Raw genomic sequence first — 16067 nt, 5'->3', positions numbered from 1 at the left:
TGTGGTGTGTATATGGCCAATATACCATGGCTAAGGGCTGTTCTTAAGTACGACACAACGCGGAGTGCCTGGACACAGTTCTTAACCGAGGTACATTGGTCATATCACAAACACCTGAGGTGCCTTATTGCTATTATAAATTGTTTACCAATGTAATTAGAGCAGTAAAAATAACTTTTGTCATACCTGTGGTATACATACCACGGTTGTCAGCCAATCAGCATTCATGGCTCGAACCACCCAGCTTTTGCACTGCCCAAAATAGGCTTCTTTTTTATTTTACTAGTTGTGCATTTAGGTTGAGCACTCCCCAAACATCAATTTTTAGAGGTATTTATTATTAAAGGGCAAGTTCCAAAAAATAACACTCATACAGGTGCATGGACTGCCTATATAAATATCACTAAAACAAACACATTGGAAATCTGGACAGTCACTTTTTTCCTATATATAAGTGCAAGTGATTAACAAATGGAATTATATTAATTTTTATAGCCTGACATTTTGACAAGATTCTAAGTTTCAATGACGCAAAAGTAACACCGGTGAGAATGACCATATAATAACGTACCAGGGAATGAGTAGGGCGTTTCTGCCTCTAAAGAGGTCCCCATCCAAGGCATTCACAATCACTGTATGACACAACTGGCTGTGACTTCTGGTATGCTGTCTAGGCTGGGGCTCTTTTTAATCTTCTTTGCTTTGTAGTGTTCAGCTCCCCTGTCTAAGATGTTCTGGAGGATGTCCTTGCTCTCACTGGTAGGCAGGTTAAAGAAGAAGTACTGTGGAGCCATCTGAATGAACCTGGGTGGAGGGAGGGAGGGAGGGAGGGAGGGGGAATCATTGGTGAATTGGATTTCCATTCATTCCGTTCTGATTTCACTTTTTTTTTGTCTTATTCACTTGCACTTGAAGTGCACATTTAACATAGCACAGGAACATTGGGTCACCTGCAATTACGGAGAGCAACCTAAGTGGGAATTGAAATGAGTTTGAGATGATCATAGACAACCGTACCAGAATCTCTCAATCCAGGGTTTCCTATGAATGACTCTTTATTGGATATAGCACTTACAGTAACATCAAACAGCTGCGAGGGGAACCATTTGGTAAACATTTGTGATTAAAAAGCTACATGTTTAGGTGTGTAACCTAAGACAGCATGTGTCAGCTACCAGGCTTTCTCTTTCATTAACTGTCCCCATTAAGACAGCACTGTCTAAGTACTGTAGCTGTGCTATCCATAATCCCTTTTTAAGGGCAGGATTAAGAAGACCCTTTCCAGTTACAATCTGACTATAATGTGCCTGGGCCAAAACAGAAAGTAGTGTCTGGGAACTCTTGTCTCTCCCTGAAGTGAATATCTGTAGTTATCTATTTGAAGCTACACATGGTTATAGCCTATTATTGAGTTGGTTTTGGATATTATCGTTGATATACTATATTTTTATATATTTTGTTTGTTTTGTTGATGTTTATCTTTCACAAATGGTTACTTCAGATCTACAGACCTAGTCTACTTACTCCTCTGGTGATATGTGGGACACGGTGCGCATGCAGTTGTCCTCTGAGAAGGTGTACTCATGGAAGAGGACCCACTCCGGCAGGCCCAGTTTGGGCGTATTGGTGCCGTAGGCAGAGAGAGGGTGAATCTGGGCCACGTGTTTGTGCGTCAACATGAAATAATTCCCTGATGAGTCCACATCCCTCGCCACCTGAAAGTCATAACAGTACAGTATCTGTCTTTTATAATCACTCCAAGTAAATGGTAGATTGTACCTTTTCAAGTGTCATAGTATTATCAGTTTTCAATAGATATCTAATGCTAGAAGGTAGAAGCCATATTACCTGCATGAAGAAGCCGGCTAACAGCGCTCTCTTGATGTTGATGATGTTTCCCTTGGAACCAAAGGAAGGCATGGAGACAGGCAGCTCTATCCTCCTCAGGATGTCAGTCAGCTCAGAGCGAATAGCATCAGCCGTCTGCAGGGCAGACAGACTCAGGAAGTAGTCCTGACACCACTTCTCCACACTGACAACTGGACCACGCCAAACCAGAGAGGAATTTAGGGTTGCATAATGTACATTACAAGCATCAATCAATGACAAGTCTATGGCCAATGTTAACCTAGTTTTCTTCTAACTGTTTGTGGCTAAAGGTAGGCCTATGTGAACTCACAGGGCTCCTGCTGGTTCTGTTTGAAAGCCTTGTAGATGTTGATTAGGGTGAAGTGATCTCCTTCTGGGTGCTGGAACTTAAGGTGACACTGAGAGGCCTCTAGCCTCAACTCCATTGAGGGGACCAGGTAGCAGCTTGGTGCTAAGAGAGGGGCAGCATGATAGAAGGGGTTAGTGCATCAATATTGTACACTATGAAGTATATTTGACATGACTTCACTTTGTATGAGGTCAGCAAGTGCGCCAGTATGACGACAGCGTGGTGGTGTGTATGTTAACATGAATCTTTAATGTGGTATACAGAGCACAAGTTGAAGTCCCCACACACCTGCCAGCATGGCGGCGATGGTGATCACCTCGCTGACACAGTCAAACTCGCAGGAGGCAAGTAGTGTCTTGGCCATCTGGGGCTCCAGGGGGAACTCAGACATGATGATGCCGATCTCCGACAGGTTCCCATCGTCATCCAGGGCTGCTAGGTAGTCCAGTTCCTCTAAAGCCTGCATCAGACCTTCAGGATCTGGTGGAAATAACACAACCATGGATATGAATCTAAACTGTGCATGACAGAACTGTGAAGTATCTGTAAACTGTTTGTTTACAATGTTGTAAAACAGATTATTTGGTAATGTTGTACAACAGCAGGCTAAATTGATTGTAATCTTAATCTTCAATATCCTTCTTTCAGATGTGCATCACTGTGCAAAATAAATATTCTGAGAAGCTTTGCTTTACACTGCCACTTCTGGACGTGACAATGTTTTCAACAACAAAACTAGAGTATACAGGGCAATACGCATCTCAAATATACGGTCACGTTATGGTAATAGTCTAATCCTGAGAAACAGCATCACAACAGCAACAACATTATAATAATAACATCACACACCAATTTAGCACACACTTTCAATCTAAATGTCATCCAATCATGGGGCTTATAGTGGAATGCCCATATTGCCCTGCTGCACACCATTAAGCTGTAGTGCTTGGCAGGGCTTAGAGACACGCAGCACGCACACACACACACAGAGAGCTTGGCTAAGCTCTTATCTCTAATGAGTGTTAGCACTCCATGGCCTCTGCTGCATCACTAGGCCCAGGGAGCCAGATCTCACAGAAGCAGGTCAACTCTGAAAACAATGCCGGTAGAACAAGGCTTGTCAGTTTAGCTTACGCACGGCTCACCGCACTCCAATGGAACACAATACCACACAGGCCAAACTAACTAACTGAGCTCAACCCAAAATGTCTCTCTACAGGATGCATGGAGCTCAAAACTCTACATACAAAACAACACTGGTGTTATGCCAACCCAACCAATCAAGGGACATTATTGCATTATGGATGTAATTTCATTGTACTGATGTATCACTCCATTCAGTATGTATACATTTAGCTGTCCTGTCACATTGGTACTGTAGATACATTAAATGTAATGCTGAAGAAAGACCCTGTACTTGTTCAGCCTGTTTCGCCGTACCTGGCCTGTCGATGAAGTCACAGCGGCCCAGGCCACCGATGTCCATCCTCTTCAGGAAGAGCACAGTGGATGTGATGTCAGACTCCAGGATGTGGGGGCGTGTCTCGCTGGGCAGGGGTGTGTCCTCTGGGTACAGACAGAAACTCTTCCCTGCGGGAAGTGATGCGCTCAGCTTAGCAAGAACACAACTCTCCAGACTGTAACACTCCTGTACTTTGATACTGATTTCAGTCTTTGTCATACCTGTTGGTCCTACAAGCTGTTTGCGGCTCTCTGCTTGACTCCTACTGATAGGTTGAATGGCGACTGAGTTCGCCCTGATCCTAGGGTTATAAACCTATAAAAGGAGGAAAGACAGACATTCATTAATTTAAATAAACCACCACTAACTATAATTTATTACATTGTAGTTACTAAAAAGCTTCTCTTAAAATAACTATTCGTCAATATGTTACTCACATTTCTTTTCTGGACACCGGCATCGATGACAAAGTTCAGCATGTGCACAGCCCAAAAGAGGTCTTCATTTGGACTGGAGGTGAGGAAGACTCTTCTGCACCGGCCGTCCTCTTCACTTGGCATGGGCAGAGTCCCACCCAGCCCAGGGTGCACCAAGATAGGAAGAAGTTCCCCTAGATGTGGAGATATATTGACCTCCCCGTGACGAAGGATATCGCGGGCCAGATCTATCTCCCGAGATAGGGAAAACACAAGAGAGAAGGTTGGGAAAAGCTATTCTCCAAGCAACAGTTGTCATGGTATGGCTTCTCCCACATTCCCAGACTGTAGACTAGGAGATGACATTTTAAGCAGATCTTACTTGAGTTGTGGCCAAAAATACGACTATGTCCCCTTCCTCTTGGGAGTGGTGTATCTCCAGAACCAGTCGCAGGGCAGAGCAGAAGTAGTTCTTGTGGCTGGTACCAGTATACACCGCCTCCGCTGAACACACGCCCTCCAGTTGGATCAGTGGGACATTCCTGTAGTGGCCCAGTAGTTTGGGTCCTGGGTGTGTAGCTGTGAGGAGCACCACACGGAGCTCGGGCCTCTGCAGGCGATGTCTGTGAGCAGGCCCAGCAGAACGTCTGTACTGACCGTCCTCTCATGGGCCTGGTCAATGACGATGACACCGTAGTGCTCCAGCATGGGGTCTGACATCATCTCTCTGAGCAGCATGTCGCTAGTGCAGTACCTGGAGTGGTGAAAAAGGGAAGACTCTTACAAAAACGTAAAAGCAATCAATTCTAGTGCACTAATAGCAAATTACAGCCAAAGGTGTAAGACAAGAGGATGTATTAGCCGTCCTACTGAAAGGGTCCTTAATGAAGCTGCTTTGTGCTAGTGTCATTTACTCTAGTAATTAGTCTGGTCAGTGGATTCATTAGGTCTCCGTGGCTGCCTATTTTCTTAGCTTGTCCTGTGTTTTTGTTCCCCGGCTGACTTATGGCAGTGAGAGATGTGGGAGCGTGGCATATGGTCAGAGTTAGACCTGGGAAGCTGCAGTGGAGCTTCTGAAAAAAGGCCCCTCAACTCTTATGTTCACTTCTTTAAAAATAAAAACTGGAAAGAGGTGGGTGATGTAAGTGTGTTTGAGAAAGAGAGTGTGTGTGTGTGTGTGTGTGTGTATTTCTGAAATAGTGTGTGAGCAGTGTGTTAAATAGTGTTTACAGACCTGAGAACAGTGTCACCTGAGCAGCATGTCTCTAGGGGGATGCTGTAGCCCACTTCATGACCAATGTTGACATCCATCTCATCAGCTACACGCAGGGCCAGATCCACGGTATGTTGTCTGTGGTCCTGGGTGCACACCACCATGCCATTCTGGTACTGGACAGACAGGCAGAACTCTGCACACCACTGGGGGATCTGAGCATGCCACAGGAAGAAAGATAAGAACATGAAACACTGTCAAAACAGATTCTCCTTTCTCTATTCACATCCTTCAGTCATAATGAGAGCATTCATTAAACCCCTCATTTCACTTACCAGTTGGACAATCTTTCTTTTTTCCTGAAGTGTGCATTGGTTCAGTACTTCTCACACATGTAAAAACATTGGATTAGTATAGGCATGGGCTAGACTAGAGGGAGATTCCACAATAAACCTATCCCTTATACTAGTCCTTCTCTTTCAAATCCATGAAGGGAATTGAACAAGTGCACAATTTGTGAGAAAGGAGTGGTTTTTGGGATGCAACCCATAGTCATTATGTATTACAAATATACACTGAGTCTACCAAACATTAGATACACCCCCACTCTTTTGCCCTCAGAACAGCCAATTCGTTGGGGGATGGACTCTACAAGGTGTAGAAAGCATTCCACTGGGATGCTGGCCCATGTCGACTCCAATGCTTCTCACAGTTGGATGTCCTTTGGCTGGTGGATCATTCTTGATACACAAGAAAAAATGTTGAGTGTGAAAAATCCAGCAGCGTTGCAGTTCTTGACACAAACCAGTGCGCCTGGCACCTACTACCATACCCCATTCAAAGACACATTTTTTGAATTGCCCGTTCACCCTCTGAATGACACACATAGACAATCCATATCTCAACTGTCTCAAGGCTTAAAAATCCTTCTTTAACCTGTCTCCTCCCCTTCATCTACACTAATTGAAGTGGATTTAAGAAGTGATATCAATAAGGGATCATAGCTTTCAACTGGATTCACCTGGTCAGTCTATGCCATGGAAAGAGCAGCTGTTATTCATGTTTTCTATACTCAGTGTATCGTTAGAGAAAACCTAGTTATTGTCAGAAGGGAGAGTAATCAACTCACCTGACAGCTTCTGCCAGTTTTTGCAGTGCCAGAGACAATAACAAACTGCTTGTTGGCCAGCTTGTCCATGAAATCACACTTGGCTTTCCAAACTGGTAGAGCCATCCTTTCCTTCAGTAATGTGTAATATCGAGAGGAGTAGGGTAGTCCGTCAAATGTATTAAACTCCAAAACATCATCATATTCCACATGTTCTTGACCTGCTCCTGTTTCGAAGGCTACTCTATCCTCCCAATACTTCTCTCCGATTGTTATGCCCTGCGCCATGGTTGAGAAACAGCCTCAAAAATGAATGAGAAAAATGAAGAATGTTTTGTGATTTTATATAATTTAAAAGTAGGTTGGTCAAGCTAAATAAAATCGCTTCGAATGCCTCTGCCCTGCTCAAAGCCGGGGGAGCCTGAATAATTAAACGTGCTCCGGCGACACAGTGAAGGATGGATTGGTCATGTGGCCACTTAATCCCGAAGAGTCCCAACAGATGAGGCCATGATGGGACAGGCTAAAGCATAGTAGAATAGAGAACAATAGTTTGAAAGGACAAAAATAGAGAACATGGTCTGTGTGGAGGAGTGTGCGCAGCTGAACGGTTATGCATTTGCAACAATGTTGCAGACATATAGAATGAGATGAATACTGCAAAAGATAAATCACTAGCTAGGTTGAAAATATAACGTTACATATTTTCAACCTGGATAAATCACACAGGGTTGTCCAAAAGTTCTAAGCATTTTCGCACGTCAGGTTTTCCCGTACATGCCACATGTGGTTCCCATAGCAACCATAAAATGGCATCAACAAGATAACTGCTTTCTGTGACAATGACAAATCCAGGTATGTCAATTTTAGGTTTACTTTGATTTCCGTCTTGAATCAAAGACTGTTTTCAGAAATTCAGGATTGCAAACTACAGCTGGTTTAGCTAGCTAACGTGAAGTTATATAGAGCTGGCTTTAGTTAGCTAATTTAGTAGTTAAGCTATACTGTAACGCGTTAGTAGCTTAGCCAACTTTACTGTATATCTTAAAGTTACAGCAAGCTGGACCTAACCTTCAGCAATTCGGCAAATCATTCACTGGTTCACAGTCTTTGGTGGCCTTTGGTGCACAATCATTTATTTACAATAAATAAAATGCTAACGGCTAAAACAAAGTCCCAGAAAGTTTTCTGTTTTGTGTAATTTACAGCTAGTAGTGCCATCATGTGGTCATGGCCAGAAATGCAACCCTCTGTACTGTAATGTAAGTTATATAGCTCGCCTGTAAAATGTGTTAAGATTAAGGCCAACTCTCCCAGACCCCCACCTTATCCCTTTCAATGTCTGTGCTGTTCTTTAGGCAGCCATAAACCATTCAAGGCACCGACTCCTCCTGTCATTGGTAAAGTGAGTCACCATAGCATTGACCTGAGCTGGGAGACAGAGGAGAATGAACCACGGACGGGCTCACCAGAGAAATGGACCCGCTTCTCTGTAGAAGAGATGGACCCCAAATCCCACACATATGGGACTATCTATGTGTGAGTATAAGCTATTCATAGATTACATCCTATGGGCCTAGAATAATATCTAATTCTAATTGACATAATCTAAGACTAGGCTTAACTGTGCTTTTGGCTCATCACCAGTGGGTACAGCAGTCACCACACTGTAGAAAGTTTGGAGCCCGGCACGTCCTATAAGTACAGACTGAGAATCACAAGACCAACTGGGGAGTCCCTCTACAGCCCGGCTGTGTCTGTCTCTACCACACGTGAGTATACTGTACATAGCACTCTTTCAGTTGACATATCTGCTTTATCAAAATTATATTTATGTTCTTTGACATCTATATAATGTCATCCAGGTGAGCCTATGAGTGGGAAGAACCTCCATCTTGCTGTCAACATGAATGATGAGGAGGACATGACCAGAGTGTTGGAGTCTGGGTGAGCAATGAGCAGATGGACTATAGGATAGAATTTTGAGATACTCTTATGGTTAATGTCATGCTTTATTTCTCTCCAGGACAGTCAGTGTGAACGTCAATGACAAACACGGTTTCACTCCTCTCATGGTGTCTGCAAAGAAAGGCTTTGCCAGGTAAAACCTTACAGGGCGAGTCTTGTTCACCAAGCTCTCCTAGTAATGGAATAATGTCACCATTATGCTTGAAACCTTTTCTATGAACTTGGATCTTTTTCAGACTGGTTCACAAATTGGTAGAACACGGTGCAGACGTGAATATGAAGAACGGTAGTGGGAAAGACAGGTGTGCAAACACATACAGTATTATGTACCTTGCCTTTGCAAATAGACTTCTACTGTATTTGCTCACATTTACAGTACAAACGTTGTGGGTAAATGAACAATGGGTTTGTGATTGACCATTTACTGTGTCTATGTCAGTCTGATGCTGGCATGTTTCTTTGGCCACCTGGACATAGTGAAGTACCTGAGGAGATTTGGGGCCACGTGGCAGTCCCAGGACATGGGGGGCTGTACCCCCCTCCACTGGGCAGCTGACGGAGGACACCTTGCTGTCATAGCCTACATGATCCAGGATGGCTGTGAGGTAAGACTGGTGTCAGCATTTATGAGCTTTATAAGCTGGCCATGTCTGAAATTGCACTTTATTCCCTACTGTACATGTAAAGTGCACTACTAAAAATAAAAATAAATTGTACTTGTAAAAAACTTTTTACCCATTTCGTGATATCCAATTGGTAGTTACAGTCTTGTAAGAGAGCCATGCGTCCTCAGAAACACGACCCTGCCAAGCCGCACTGCTTCTTGCGAGGCCAGCCACACCAATGTGTCGGAGGAATCACCGTACAACTGGCTACCGCGTCAGCATGCATGCGCCCAACTCCCCACATGAGGCACTAGAGCGCGATGGGACAAGGACATCCCAGGTGGCCAAACCCACGCCCTAACCCGGACGACGCTGGGCCAATTGTGCACCGCCTCAAGGGTCTCCCGGTCGCGGCCGGCTGCAACACAGCCCGGGTCTGTAGTGAGGCCTCTAGCACTGCGATGCTCCACTAAAGTGCACTACTTTTAACCAGAGCCTTAGTTTCATTATCAAAAGTAAAAGACTAAAGGAAGTGAAAGAGTTCTAATTTTGAGGCTAAAATGCATGTTGATTGTTGTCTCAGTTGAACGTTAGGGACACCGTGTCCCACTGGACTCCTCTGATGAGGGTGTCAGCGGTCAGTGGGAACCCAGCGGTGGCCTCTCTCCTCATCAGAGCCGGGGCTGATGTCAACACCAGGGACAAGGATGGCAAAACACCACTTATGGTACACTTCACACTCTTCCCAAACCTTTGTTGTGCCACTCATGGTGCAAACTCAGCAAGACCCCTTAGGAAATAGGACATGGGACAGGAAAGTTGATAGAGGACAAGGCAAGCAGTCAATATAACGAGTGTGTCTGCTAGGTGGCAGTGTTGAACAACCATGAGGAGCTGGTGCAGCTGTTGTTGGACAGTGGGGCCGACCACGATGTGAAGAACGAGGTAATGACAACTTACAGCATGGGTTCTGTTGCAATTAGAGCAATTTAAATCATTCTGTAATTGACTGATATTTTTGTGTTTGTAGTTTGGGTCAGGGGCAGCTGAAATGGCAAAGGCCTTTGGAAGAGAGGTAATGTATTTCTCCATATCCATTACTGTTGTGTTATATGCTACTGTTATAGTGAATATATGAGCAAATGTTGATTATCATTTTCCCCCCCTCCAGAATATCATCAGTTTATTAGAAGGACGGAAGAGTATAGTCAGAGATGGTATAGTCCATTATTAAAGAGTATAGTCAGAGATGGTATAGTCCATTATTAAAGAGTATAGTCAGAGATGGTATAGTCCATTATTAAAGGGCTTTGGTGGACAGCATTATTATTCTAATAGCTTTATTACTGTTGTTTATTTATTAACATATTGTATGTATGCGCTGTATCTTAAACCTGTATTTTTATCTGGATATTTGTTTTGTATAACAAAACATGTATACATATACTGTATACCAATTTGTAAGGATGAATGAAATAATAAACCATTAAGAATTCCCTCAAGACCCAAAGGATTGACTTGGTTTTGCTATACCGTACAGATACAGTGAGCACCAAACATATTGGGGCAGTGATATTTGTTGTTGTTTTGGCTCTGTACTCCAGCACTTAGGGAAAATTCACTTACAGTACCAGTCAAAAGTTTGGACATACCTACTCATTCAATAAAAAAAAAAATCAAAGGCATTTTTACTATTTCCTATATTGTATAATAGTCGTGAAGACAACACTATGAAATAACACATATGGAATCATGTTGTAACCAAAAAAGTGTTAAACAAATCAAAATATATTTTATATTTGAAATTCTTCAAAGTAGCCACCCTTTGACTTGATGACAGCTTTGCACACTCTTGGCATTCTCTTAACCAGCTTCACCTGGAATGCTTTTCCAACAGTCTTGAAGGAGTTCCCATATATGCTGAGCACTTGTTGGCTGCTTTCCTTCACTCTGCGGTCCAACTCATCCCAAACCATCTCATTTGGGTTGAGGTCAGGCGATTGTGGAGAAAGTCATCTGATGCAGCACATTCACTCTCCTTCTTGGTCAAATAGCCCTTACACAGCCTGGAGGTGTGTTTTGGGTCATCGTCCTGTTGAAAAAAAAATGATAGTCCCACTAAGCGCAAACCAGATGAGATGGCGTATTGCTGCAGAATGTTGTGGTAGCCATGCTGGTTAAGACGCACAAATATCATACCCCCCATAAAAATGATAACCTCCCCTTTTATTGTAATGAGGGTATGATATTTGTGCGTCTGTAACTTTCTCACTCATTATTATTCATGATTCATTCAGGACTATCCATAATCATGGTAGCAACCACATTAATGTAGAAGTGTTTAGAAGCATATTCGATTCTTATTTACAATAAAAATGACAATACATTATTTACCATTCATTTCTATTGGGCACAAAATTATCTGAAACACAACCAAAACAAACGACACACTTGTTGGATGCATTTGCTGAGTCAAAGCCTGATGTAGTCATTGCGTGTTATGAATATGTCCACAACCACTAAGCTTTTGACGACTTTAATACACATATACTGTAAGTGAATATGTCCCAATACTTTTGCTCTCCGAAAATGGGGGGACTATTTAGAAAAAGTGCTGTAATTTCTAAATGGTTTACACGATATGGATGAAAATACCCTCAAATTAAATCTTACAGTCTGCACTGAAACCTCATAGTCCTTAGTATCATTTAAAATCCAAATTGCTGGAGTACAGAGCCAAAACAACAAAACATGTGCCACTGTCCCAATACTTTTGGAGCTCACTGTGTCTGATTAAACATCATCCTGCAAGAGGGAGTCAGAGATTTCACATTGCTGTGCAAATTAGTCATGTATTATTATTTGTAATAAAATGTTTAGTGTTAAGTCGTCTGCCTACATTCACCTGTACAGTCAGCAAAATAAGTGCAAATATATCAAATGAACAGCAATAGAGAAACCTCATTTGACTCTGCAATGTCAATGTTCAAGTACTCCAACTGCCCCAGAATCACAGCTTTTTACCATAATCCGCATTCCTTGAGGAGTTTAATAAAACACACGTTTTATTGAACAGGAGAAACCATCACTTTATTGAACAGGATAAACTTTATTGAACAGGATCGCTTTATTTAGGTTCTAACTGCTCTTGTAAAAAATAAAGCATAAAAGAAAAGAAACATGATTGCTGACAGATACTATATTTACACTAACTGTACAATGGCTAGTCATTTGAAAATGTAATAGTTATACCCCAAAAAATACAGTACATTTGTAAAAAGCAACTTTTACACAGATGAACAGACCTGAAGATCTTCCAAAACTGACATCAGACAGCAGTATATCTACATCTGTAAAACTGTAACACATACAGTGCTTACTTAAAGTGTAAATGCAACTATGCAATGAACTTCTGATGCAAGTCCAATGTAAGTAGTGCATTCCACAATATTGAGCGACAAGACGTATATTGCATATGCAAACACACACATATGCATCCATTTAACTAAAGCACACCAGTACTTTGGTGATGACCCACTACATTGCAGACCAGGTTTGATATTTTGTTTTACACCTACAATAATGCAACCATATGTGTCCCTGTTTTACTGCTGTACTGACTGCTTTTACGTGTAAAGGTTCCCTCCTGTTGAAACAATCTTATGAGTAGTTATGAGAGTGAGGTCATAACTGCACATGGAAAGCGTGCTCTCACACACCCGCGCACCCCCCCCCCCCCCACCCCGTGCCATGCCAGAGGACTGAGCAGTATGAGGAACACTCTTACTCAGCATTCATCAAAGCTATGTTTAATGAAACATTGTGACCAAGACATTATCCACCCAGTCTCTACTTTCATTTGGACATTTTAATGTACTGGAAATCTAAAAGTGCACAAATTGTTGGTCAAGTTTAAAGGGACAAAAACTCAACACTCAATACAGGTATTGGGAGTATGTCTTGTAATAGACTGTAATATTTCAATGGACAAATTAAACTTAATGGGAGTCTTGAAAACTTCAAAGGAGATTTGCATACCAATGTGTGACACCAAGCTCCAATATCAAATGAATAGTGATAAATATGTCAAGTACTGGGAATTACCTCATAAACCAAACCACTTGGCCATACTTTTGTCTGAGTGAACTTTGAAAATACAGAAATGAATAAAACATCGGTTGGGTTTTGGACTGTTCACAACACTGAAGTCATCCTGACACTACAGCATCAAGTGAGTTAAGATAGTTCATGTAGCACGCTCCTCCACAAGCCCTGTTATATTGCATTATTTGGTGTTGCTGTAATTCTCTGAAACCCGGCAGGGTCAGGTCATATCACACTCCTTGCTCCGCTGGGAGCATTACGTATTGCACAACTGCCAGCAAATACTCCAAGCTGTGTGTAAGAGAGTTGATTATTTCGTGAAGTAGTGAATACAGCATATTCTTCAAGTTTGTGGTCCTAACATGAACTAATAAGGGTATGTAAGAGCCCAACACCATTTGTCAATTAGTAAACGTGTTCAAGTTTGCCAGTGGAGAAAAATTACAAGGTTAGATATACTGTTCTTTGGGGTAGTTCTGTAATTGGGTCCAATAGCCTGCCAATTCAAATATTAGGGTATACAGTTGAAGTCAGAAGTTTACATACACTTATGTTGGAGTCATTAAAACTCGTTTTTCAACCACTCCACAAATATCTTGTTAACAAACTATAGTTTTGGCAAGTCGGTTAGGACATCTACTTTGTGCATGACATAAGTAATTGTTCCAACAATCGTAAACAGACAGATTATTTCACTTATAATTTACTGTATCACAATTCCAGTGGGTCAGAAGTTTACATACACTAAGTTGACTGTGCCTTTAAACAACTTGGAAAATTCCAGAAAATTATGTCATGGCTTTTGAAGCTTCTGATAGGCTAATTGACATCATTTGAGTCAATTGGAGGTGTACTTGTGGATGTATTTCCAGATCTACCTTCAAACTCAGTGCCTCTTTGCTTGACATCATGGGAAAATCAAAAGAAATCAGCCAAGACCTCAGAAAAAATATTGTATACCTCCACAAGTCTGGTTCATCCTTGGGAGCAATTTCCAAATGCCTGAAGGAACCACGTTCATCTGTACAAACAATAGTACACAAGTATAAACACCATGGGACCAGCCGTCATACCGCTCAGGAAGAAGACGCATTCTGTCTCCTAGAGATGAACGTACTTTGGTGTGAAAAGTGCAAATCAATCCCAGAACAACAGCAAAGGACCTTGTGAAGATGCTGGAGGAAACAGGTAGAAACATATCTATATCCACAGTAAAACGAGTCCTATATCGACATAACCTGAAAGGCCGCTCAGCAAGGAAGAAGCCACTGCTCCAAAACCGCCATAAAAACACCAGACTACAGTTTGCAACTGCACATGGGGACAAAGATCATACTTTTTGGAGAAATGTCCTCTGGTCTGATGAAACAAAAATAGAACTGTTTGGCCATAATGACCATCGTTGTGTTTGGAGGAAAAAGGGGGAGGCTTGCACGCCGAAGAACACCATCCCAACCGTGAAGCACGGGGGTGGCAGCATCATGTTGTGGGGGTGCTTTGCTGCAGGAGGGACTGGTGCTCTTCACAAAATAGATGGCATCATGAGGCAGGAAAATTATGTAGATATATTGAAGCAACATCTCAAGACATCAGTCAGGAAGTTAAAGCATGGTTGCAAATGGGTCTTCCAAATGAACAATGACCCCAAGCATACTTCCAAAGTTGTGACAAAATGGCTTAAGGACAACAAAGTCAAGGTATTGGAATGGCCATCACAAAGCCCTGACCTCAATCCTATAGAACATTTGTGGGCAGAACTGAAAAAGCATGTGCAATCAAGGGGCCTACAAACCTGACTCAGTAACACCAGTTCTGTCAGGAGGAATGGGCCAAAATGCATCCAATTTATTGTGGGAAGCTTGTGGAAGGCTACCCGAAACGTTTGACCCAAGTTAAACAATTTAAAGGCAATGCTACCAAATACTAATTGACTGTATGTAAACTTCTGACCCACTGGGAATGTGATGAAAAAAATAAAAGCTGAAATAAATCATTCTCTCTACTATTATTCTGACATTTCACATTCTTAAAATAAAGTGGTGAGCCTAACTAACCTAAGACAGGGAATTTTTACGAGGATTAAATGTCAGGAATTGTGAAAAACTGAGTTTAAATGTATTTGGCTAAAGTGTATGTAAACTTCCAACTTCAACTGTATATGAATAAAGATCATGTATGAATACAAAGATCACGTAACAGTCAATTCTCAAGTACGTGTCCATTCTGAACAATTCCCTTGCTTTTGCACTGAATTGGATTAGTCGAAACACACCTCAATTGATACGTCCAACATGTCAGTCAACACCGTTTCTGATTATGAAGTGAGTGGACGCATTTGAATGTAAAAGCAGTTCTTATTAATGATAAACTGAACAAAAATTCCCAGTCCCTAACACTGCTGCTTAGTGAGCTACAAGTTACTCTCAAAGTGTTCCATGCAGTGCTCTGTTTCCCTTTAACTTTAACCCAATCTGTGTTTCTCTCTTCAATTATTCTAAGAACTTCACAGGATAAAAATAAAATACTTTTTTTCAGTATGTCTCTCCTTAACTGTATATTTAAAAACATACCCTCCATTATATGGCAAACTGGTCTTCTGATTTTGCTGGGGGTAAAAAAAAAAAATCACCAACAGCGATCCAAGTCTCAATATGCTACTGTCAATAGGGTCTACCAGAGTGCACTGTGCACACGGTAATAATAAATATAGACATTAAATAGTTCATTTGTACCTGAGCGAGGACAACAAAAGCAAAGGTACAGCACCAAGGTTTGAAGTCAGTCTCCTTTCCCTAAAACTCTGAGACACTTTCAAAGTTGCAAAGGTCTGGTATTCTTGTAGTGCAAATATGGGTCTCCATCCATAGAGCGCTCCACTTTTCCATTCCATCAGATCTTCGTTGAGATCAGCGGTCAAAATGATGAGTCTTTGGCAGTCTCGGGGGTTGTATGGGTGCAGGTCTGAAAAGTGAA

At 42.0% G+C, this 16067-nt stretch overlaps 2 protein-coding genes and 1 pseudogene across 8 annotated transcripts in view; 1 reads left to right on the top strand and 2 right to left on the bottom strand.

Annotated features, from left to right (window-relative positions):
• Positions 1–275: 275 nt before the first annotated feature.
• LOC129836383 (putative pre-mRNA-splicing factor ATP-dependent RNA helicase DHX32) lies at positions 276–6862 on the bottom strand (annotated as a pseudogene).
• Positions 6863–7194: 332 nt separating this feature from the next.
• Positions 7195–11820, top strand: LOC129836382 (fibronectin type 3 and ankyrin repeat domains 1 protein-like). The gene is made up of 10 exons (XM_055902469.1): positions 7195–7272; positions 7776–7956; positions 8065–8189; positions 8283–8364; positions 8444–8518; positions 8622–8687; positions 8825–8990; positions 9574–9717; positions 9858–9935; positions 10021–11820. Exons 1-10 carry the CDS (start codon positions 7260–7262, stop codon positions 10126–10128), a joined length of 1038 nt encoding a protein of 345 aa, XP_055758444.1. The 5' UTR covers positions 7195–7259; the 3' UTR covers positions 10129–11820.
• A 1023-nt stretch (positions 11821–12843) lies between these two features.
• LOC129836381 (disintegrin and metalloproteinase domain-containing protein 12-like) overlaps positions 12844–16067 on the bottom strand; it is a 138083-nt gene continuing 134859 nt past the window's right edge. For all 7 annotated transcript variants that reach the window (XM_055902460.1, XM_055902461.1, XM_055902464.1 and 4 more), the window contains one exon: positions 12844–16055. In XM_055902460.1, the coding sequence (XP_055758435.1) occupies positions 16001–16055 (55 nt within the window). In that variant the 3' untranslated portion in view covers positions 12844–16000. The remainder of the gene's footprint in view (positions 16056–16067) is intronic.

Source organism: Salvelinus fontinalis, chromosome 37 (assembly GCF_029448725.1).
Source record: "Salvelinus fontinalis isolate EN_2023a chromosome 37, ASM2944872v1, whole genome shotgun sequence".
NCBI classification, from domain to species: domain Eukaryota; kingdom Metazoa; phylum Chordata; class Actinopteri; order Salmoniformes; family Salmonidae; genus Salvelinus; species Salvelinus fontinalis.
This window is presented reverse-complemented; position numbering and strand designations above follow the sequence as displayed.

Bases quoted from the DNA above. Each gene is read 5' to 3' on its own strand.
- LOC129836382 (XM_055902469.1), top strand. The intron at 8,365-8,443 runs GTGAGCAATGAG...ATTTCTCTCCAG, and splicing joins ACCAGAGTGTTGGAGTCTGG to GACAGTCAGTGTGAACGTCA. The intron at 8,519-8,621 runs GTAAAACCTTAC...GATCTTTTTCAG, and splicing joins GCAAAGAAAGGCTTTGCCAG to ACTGGTTCACAAATTGGTAG.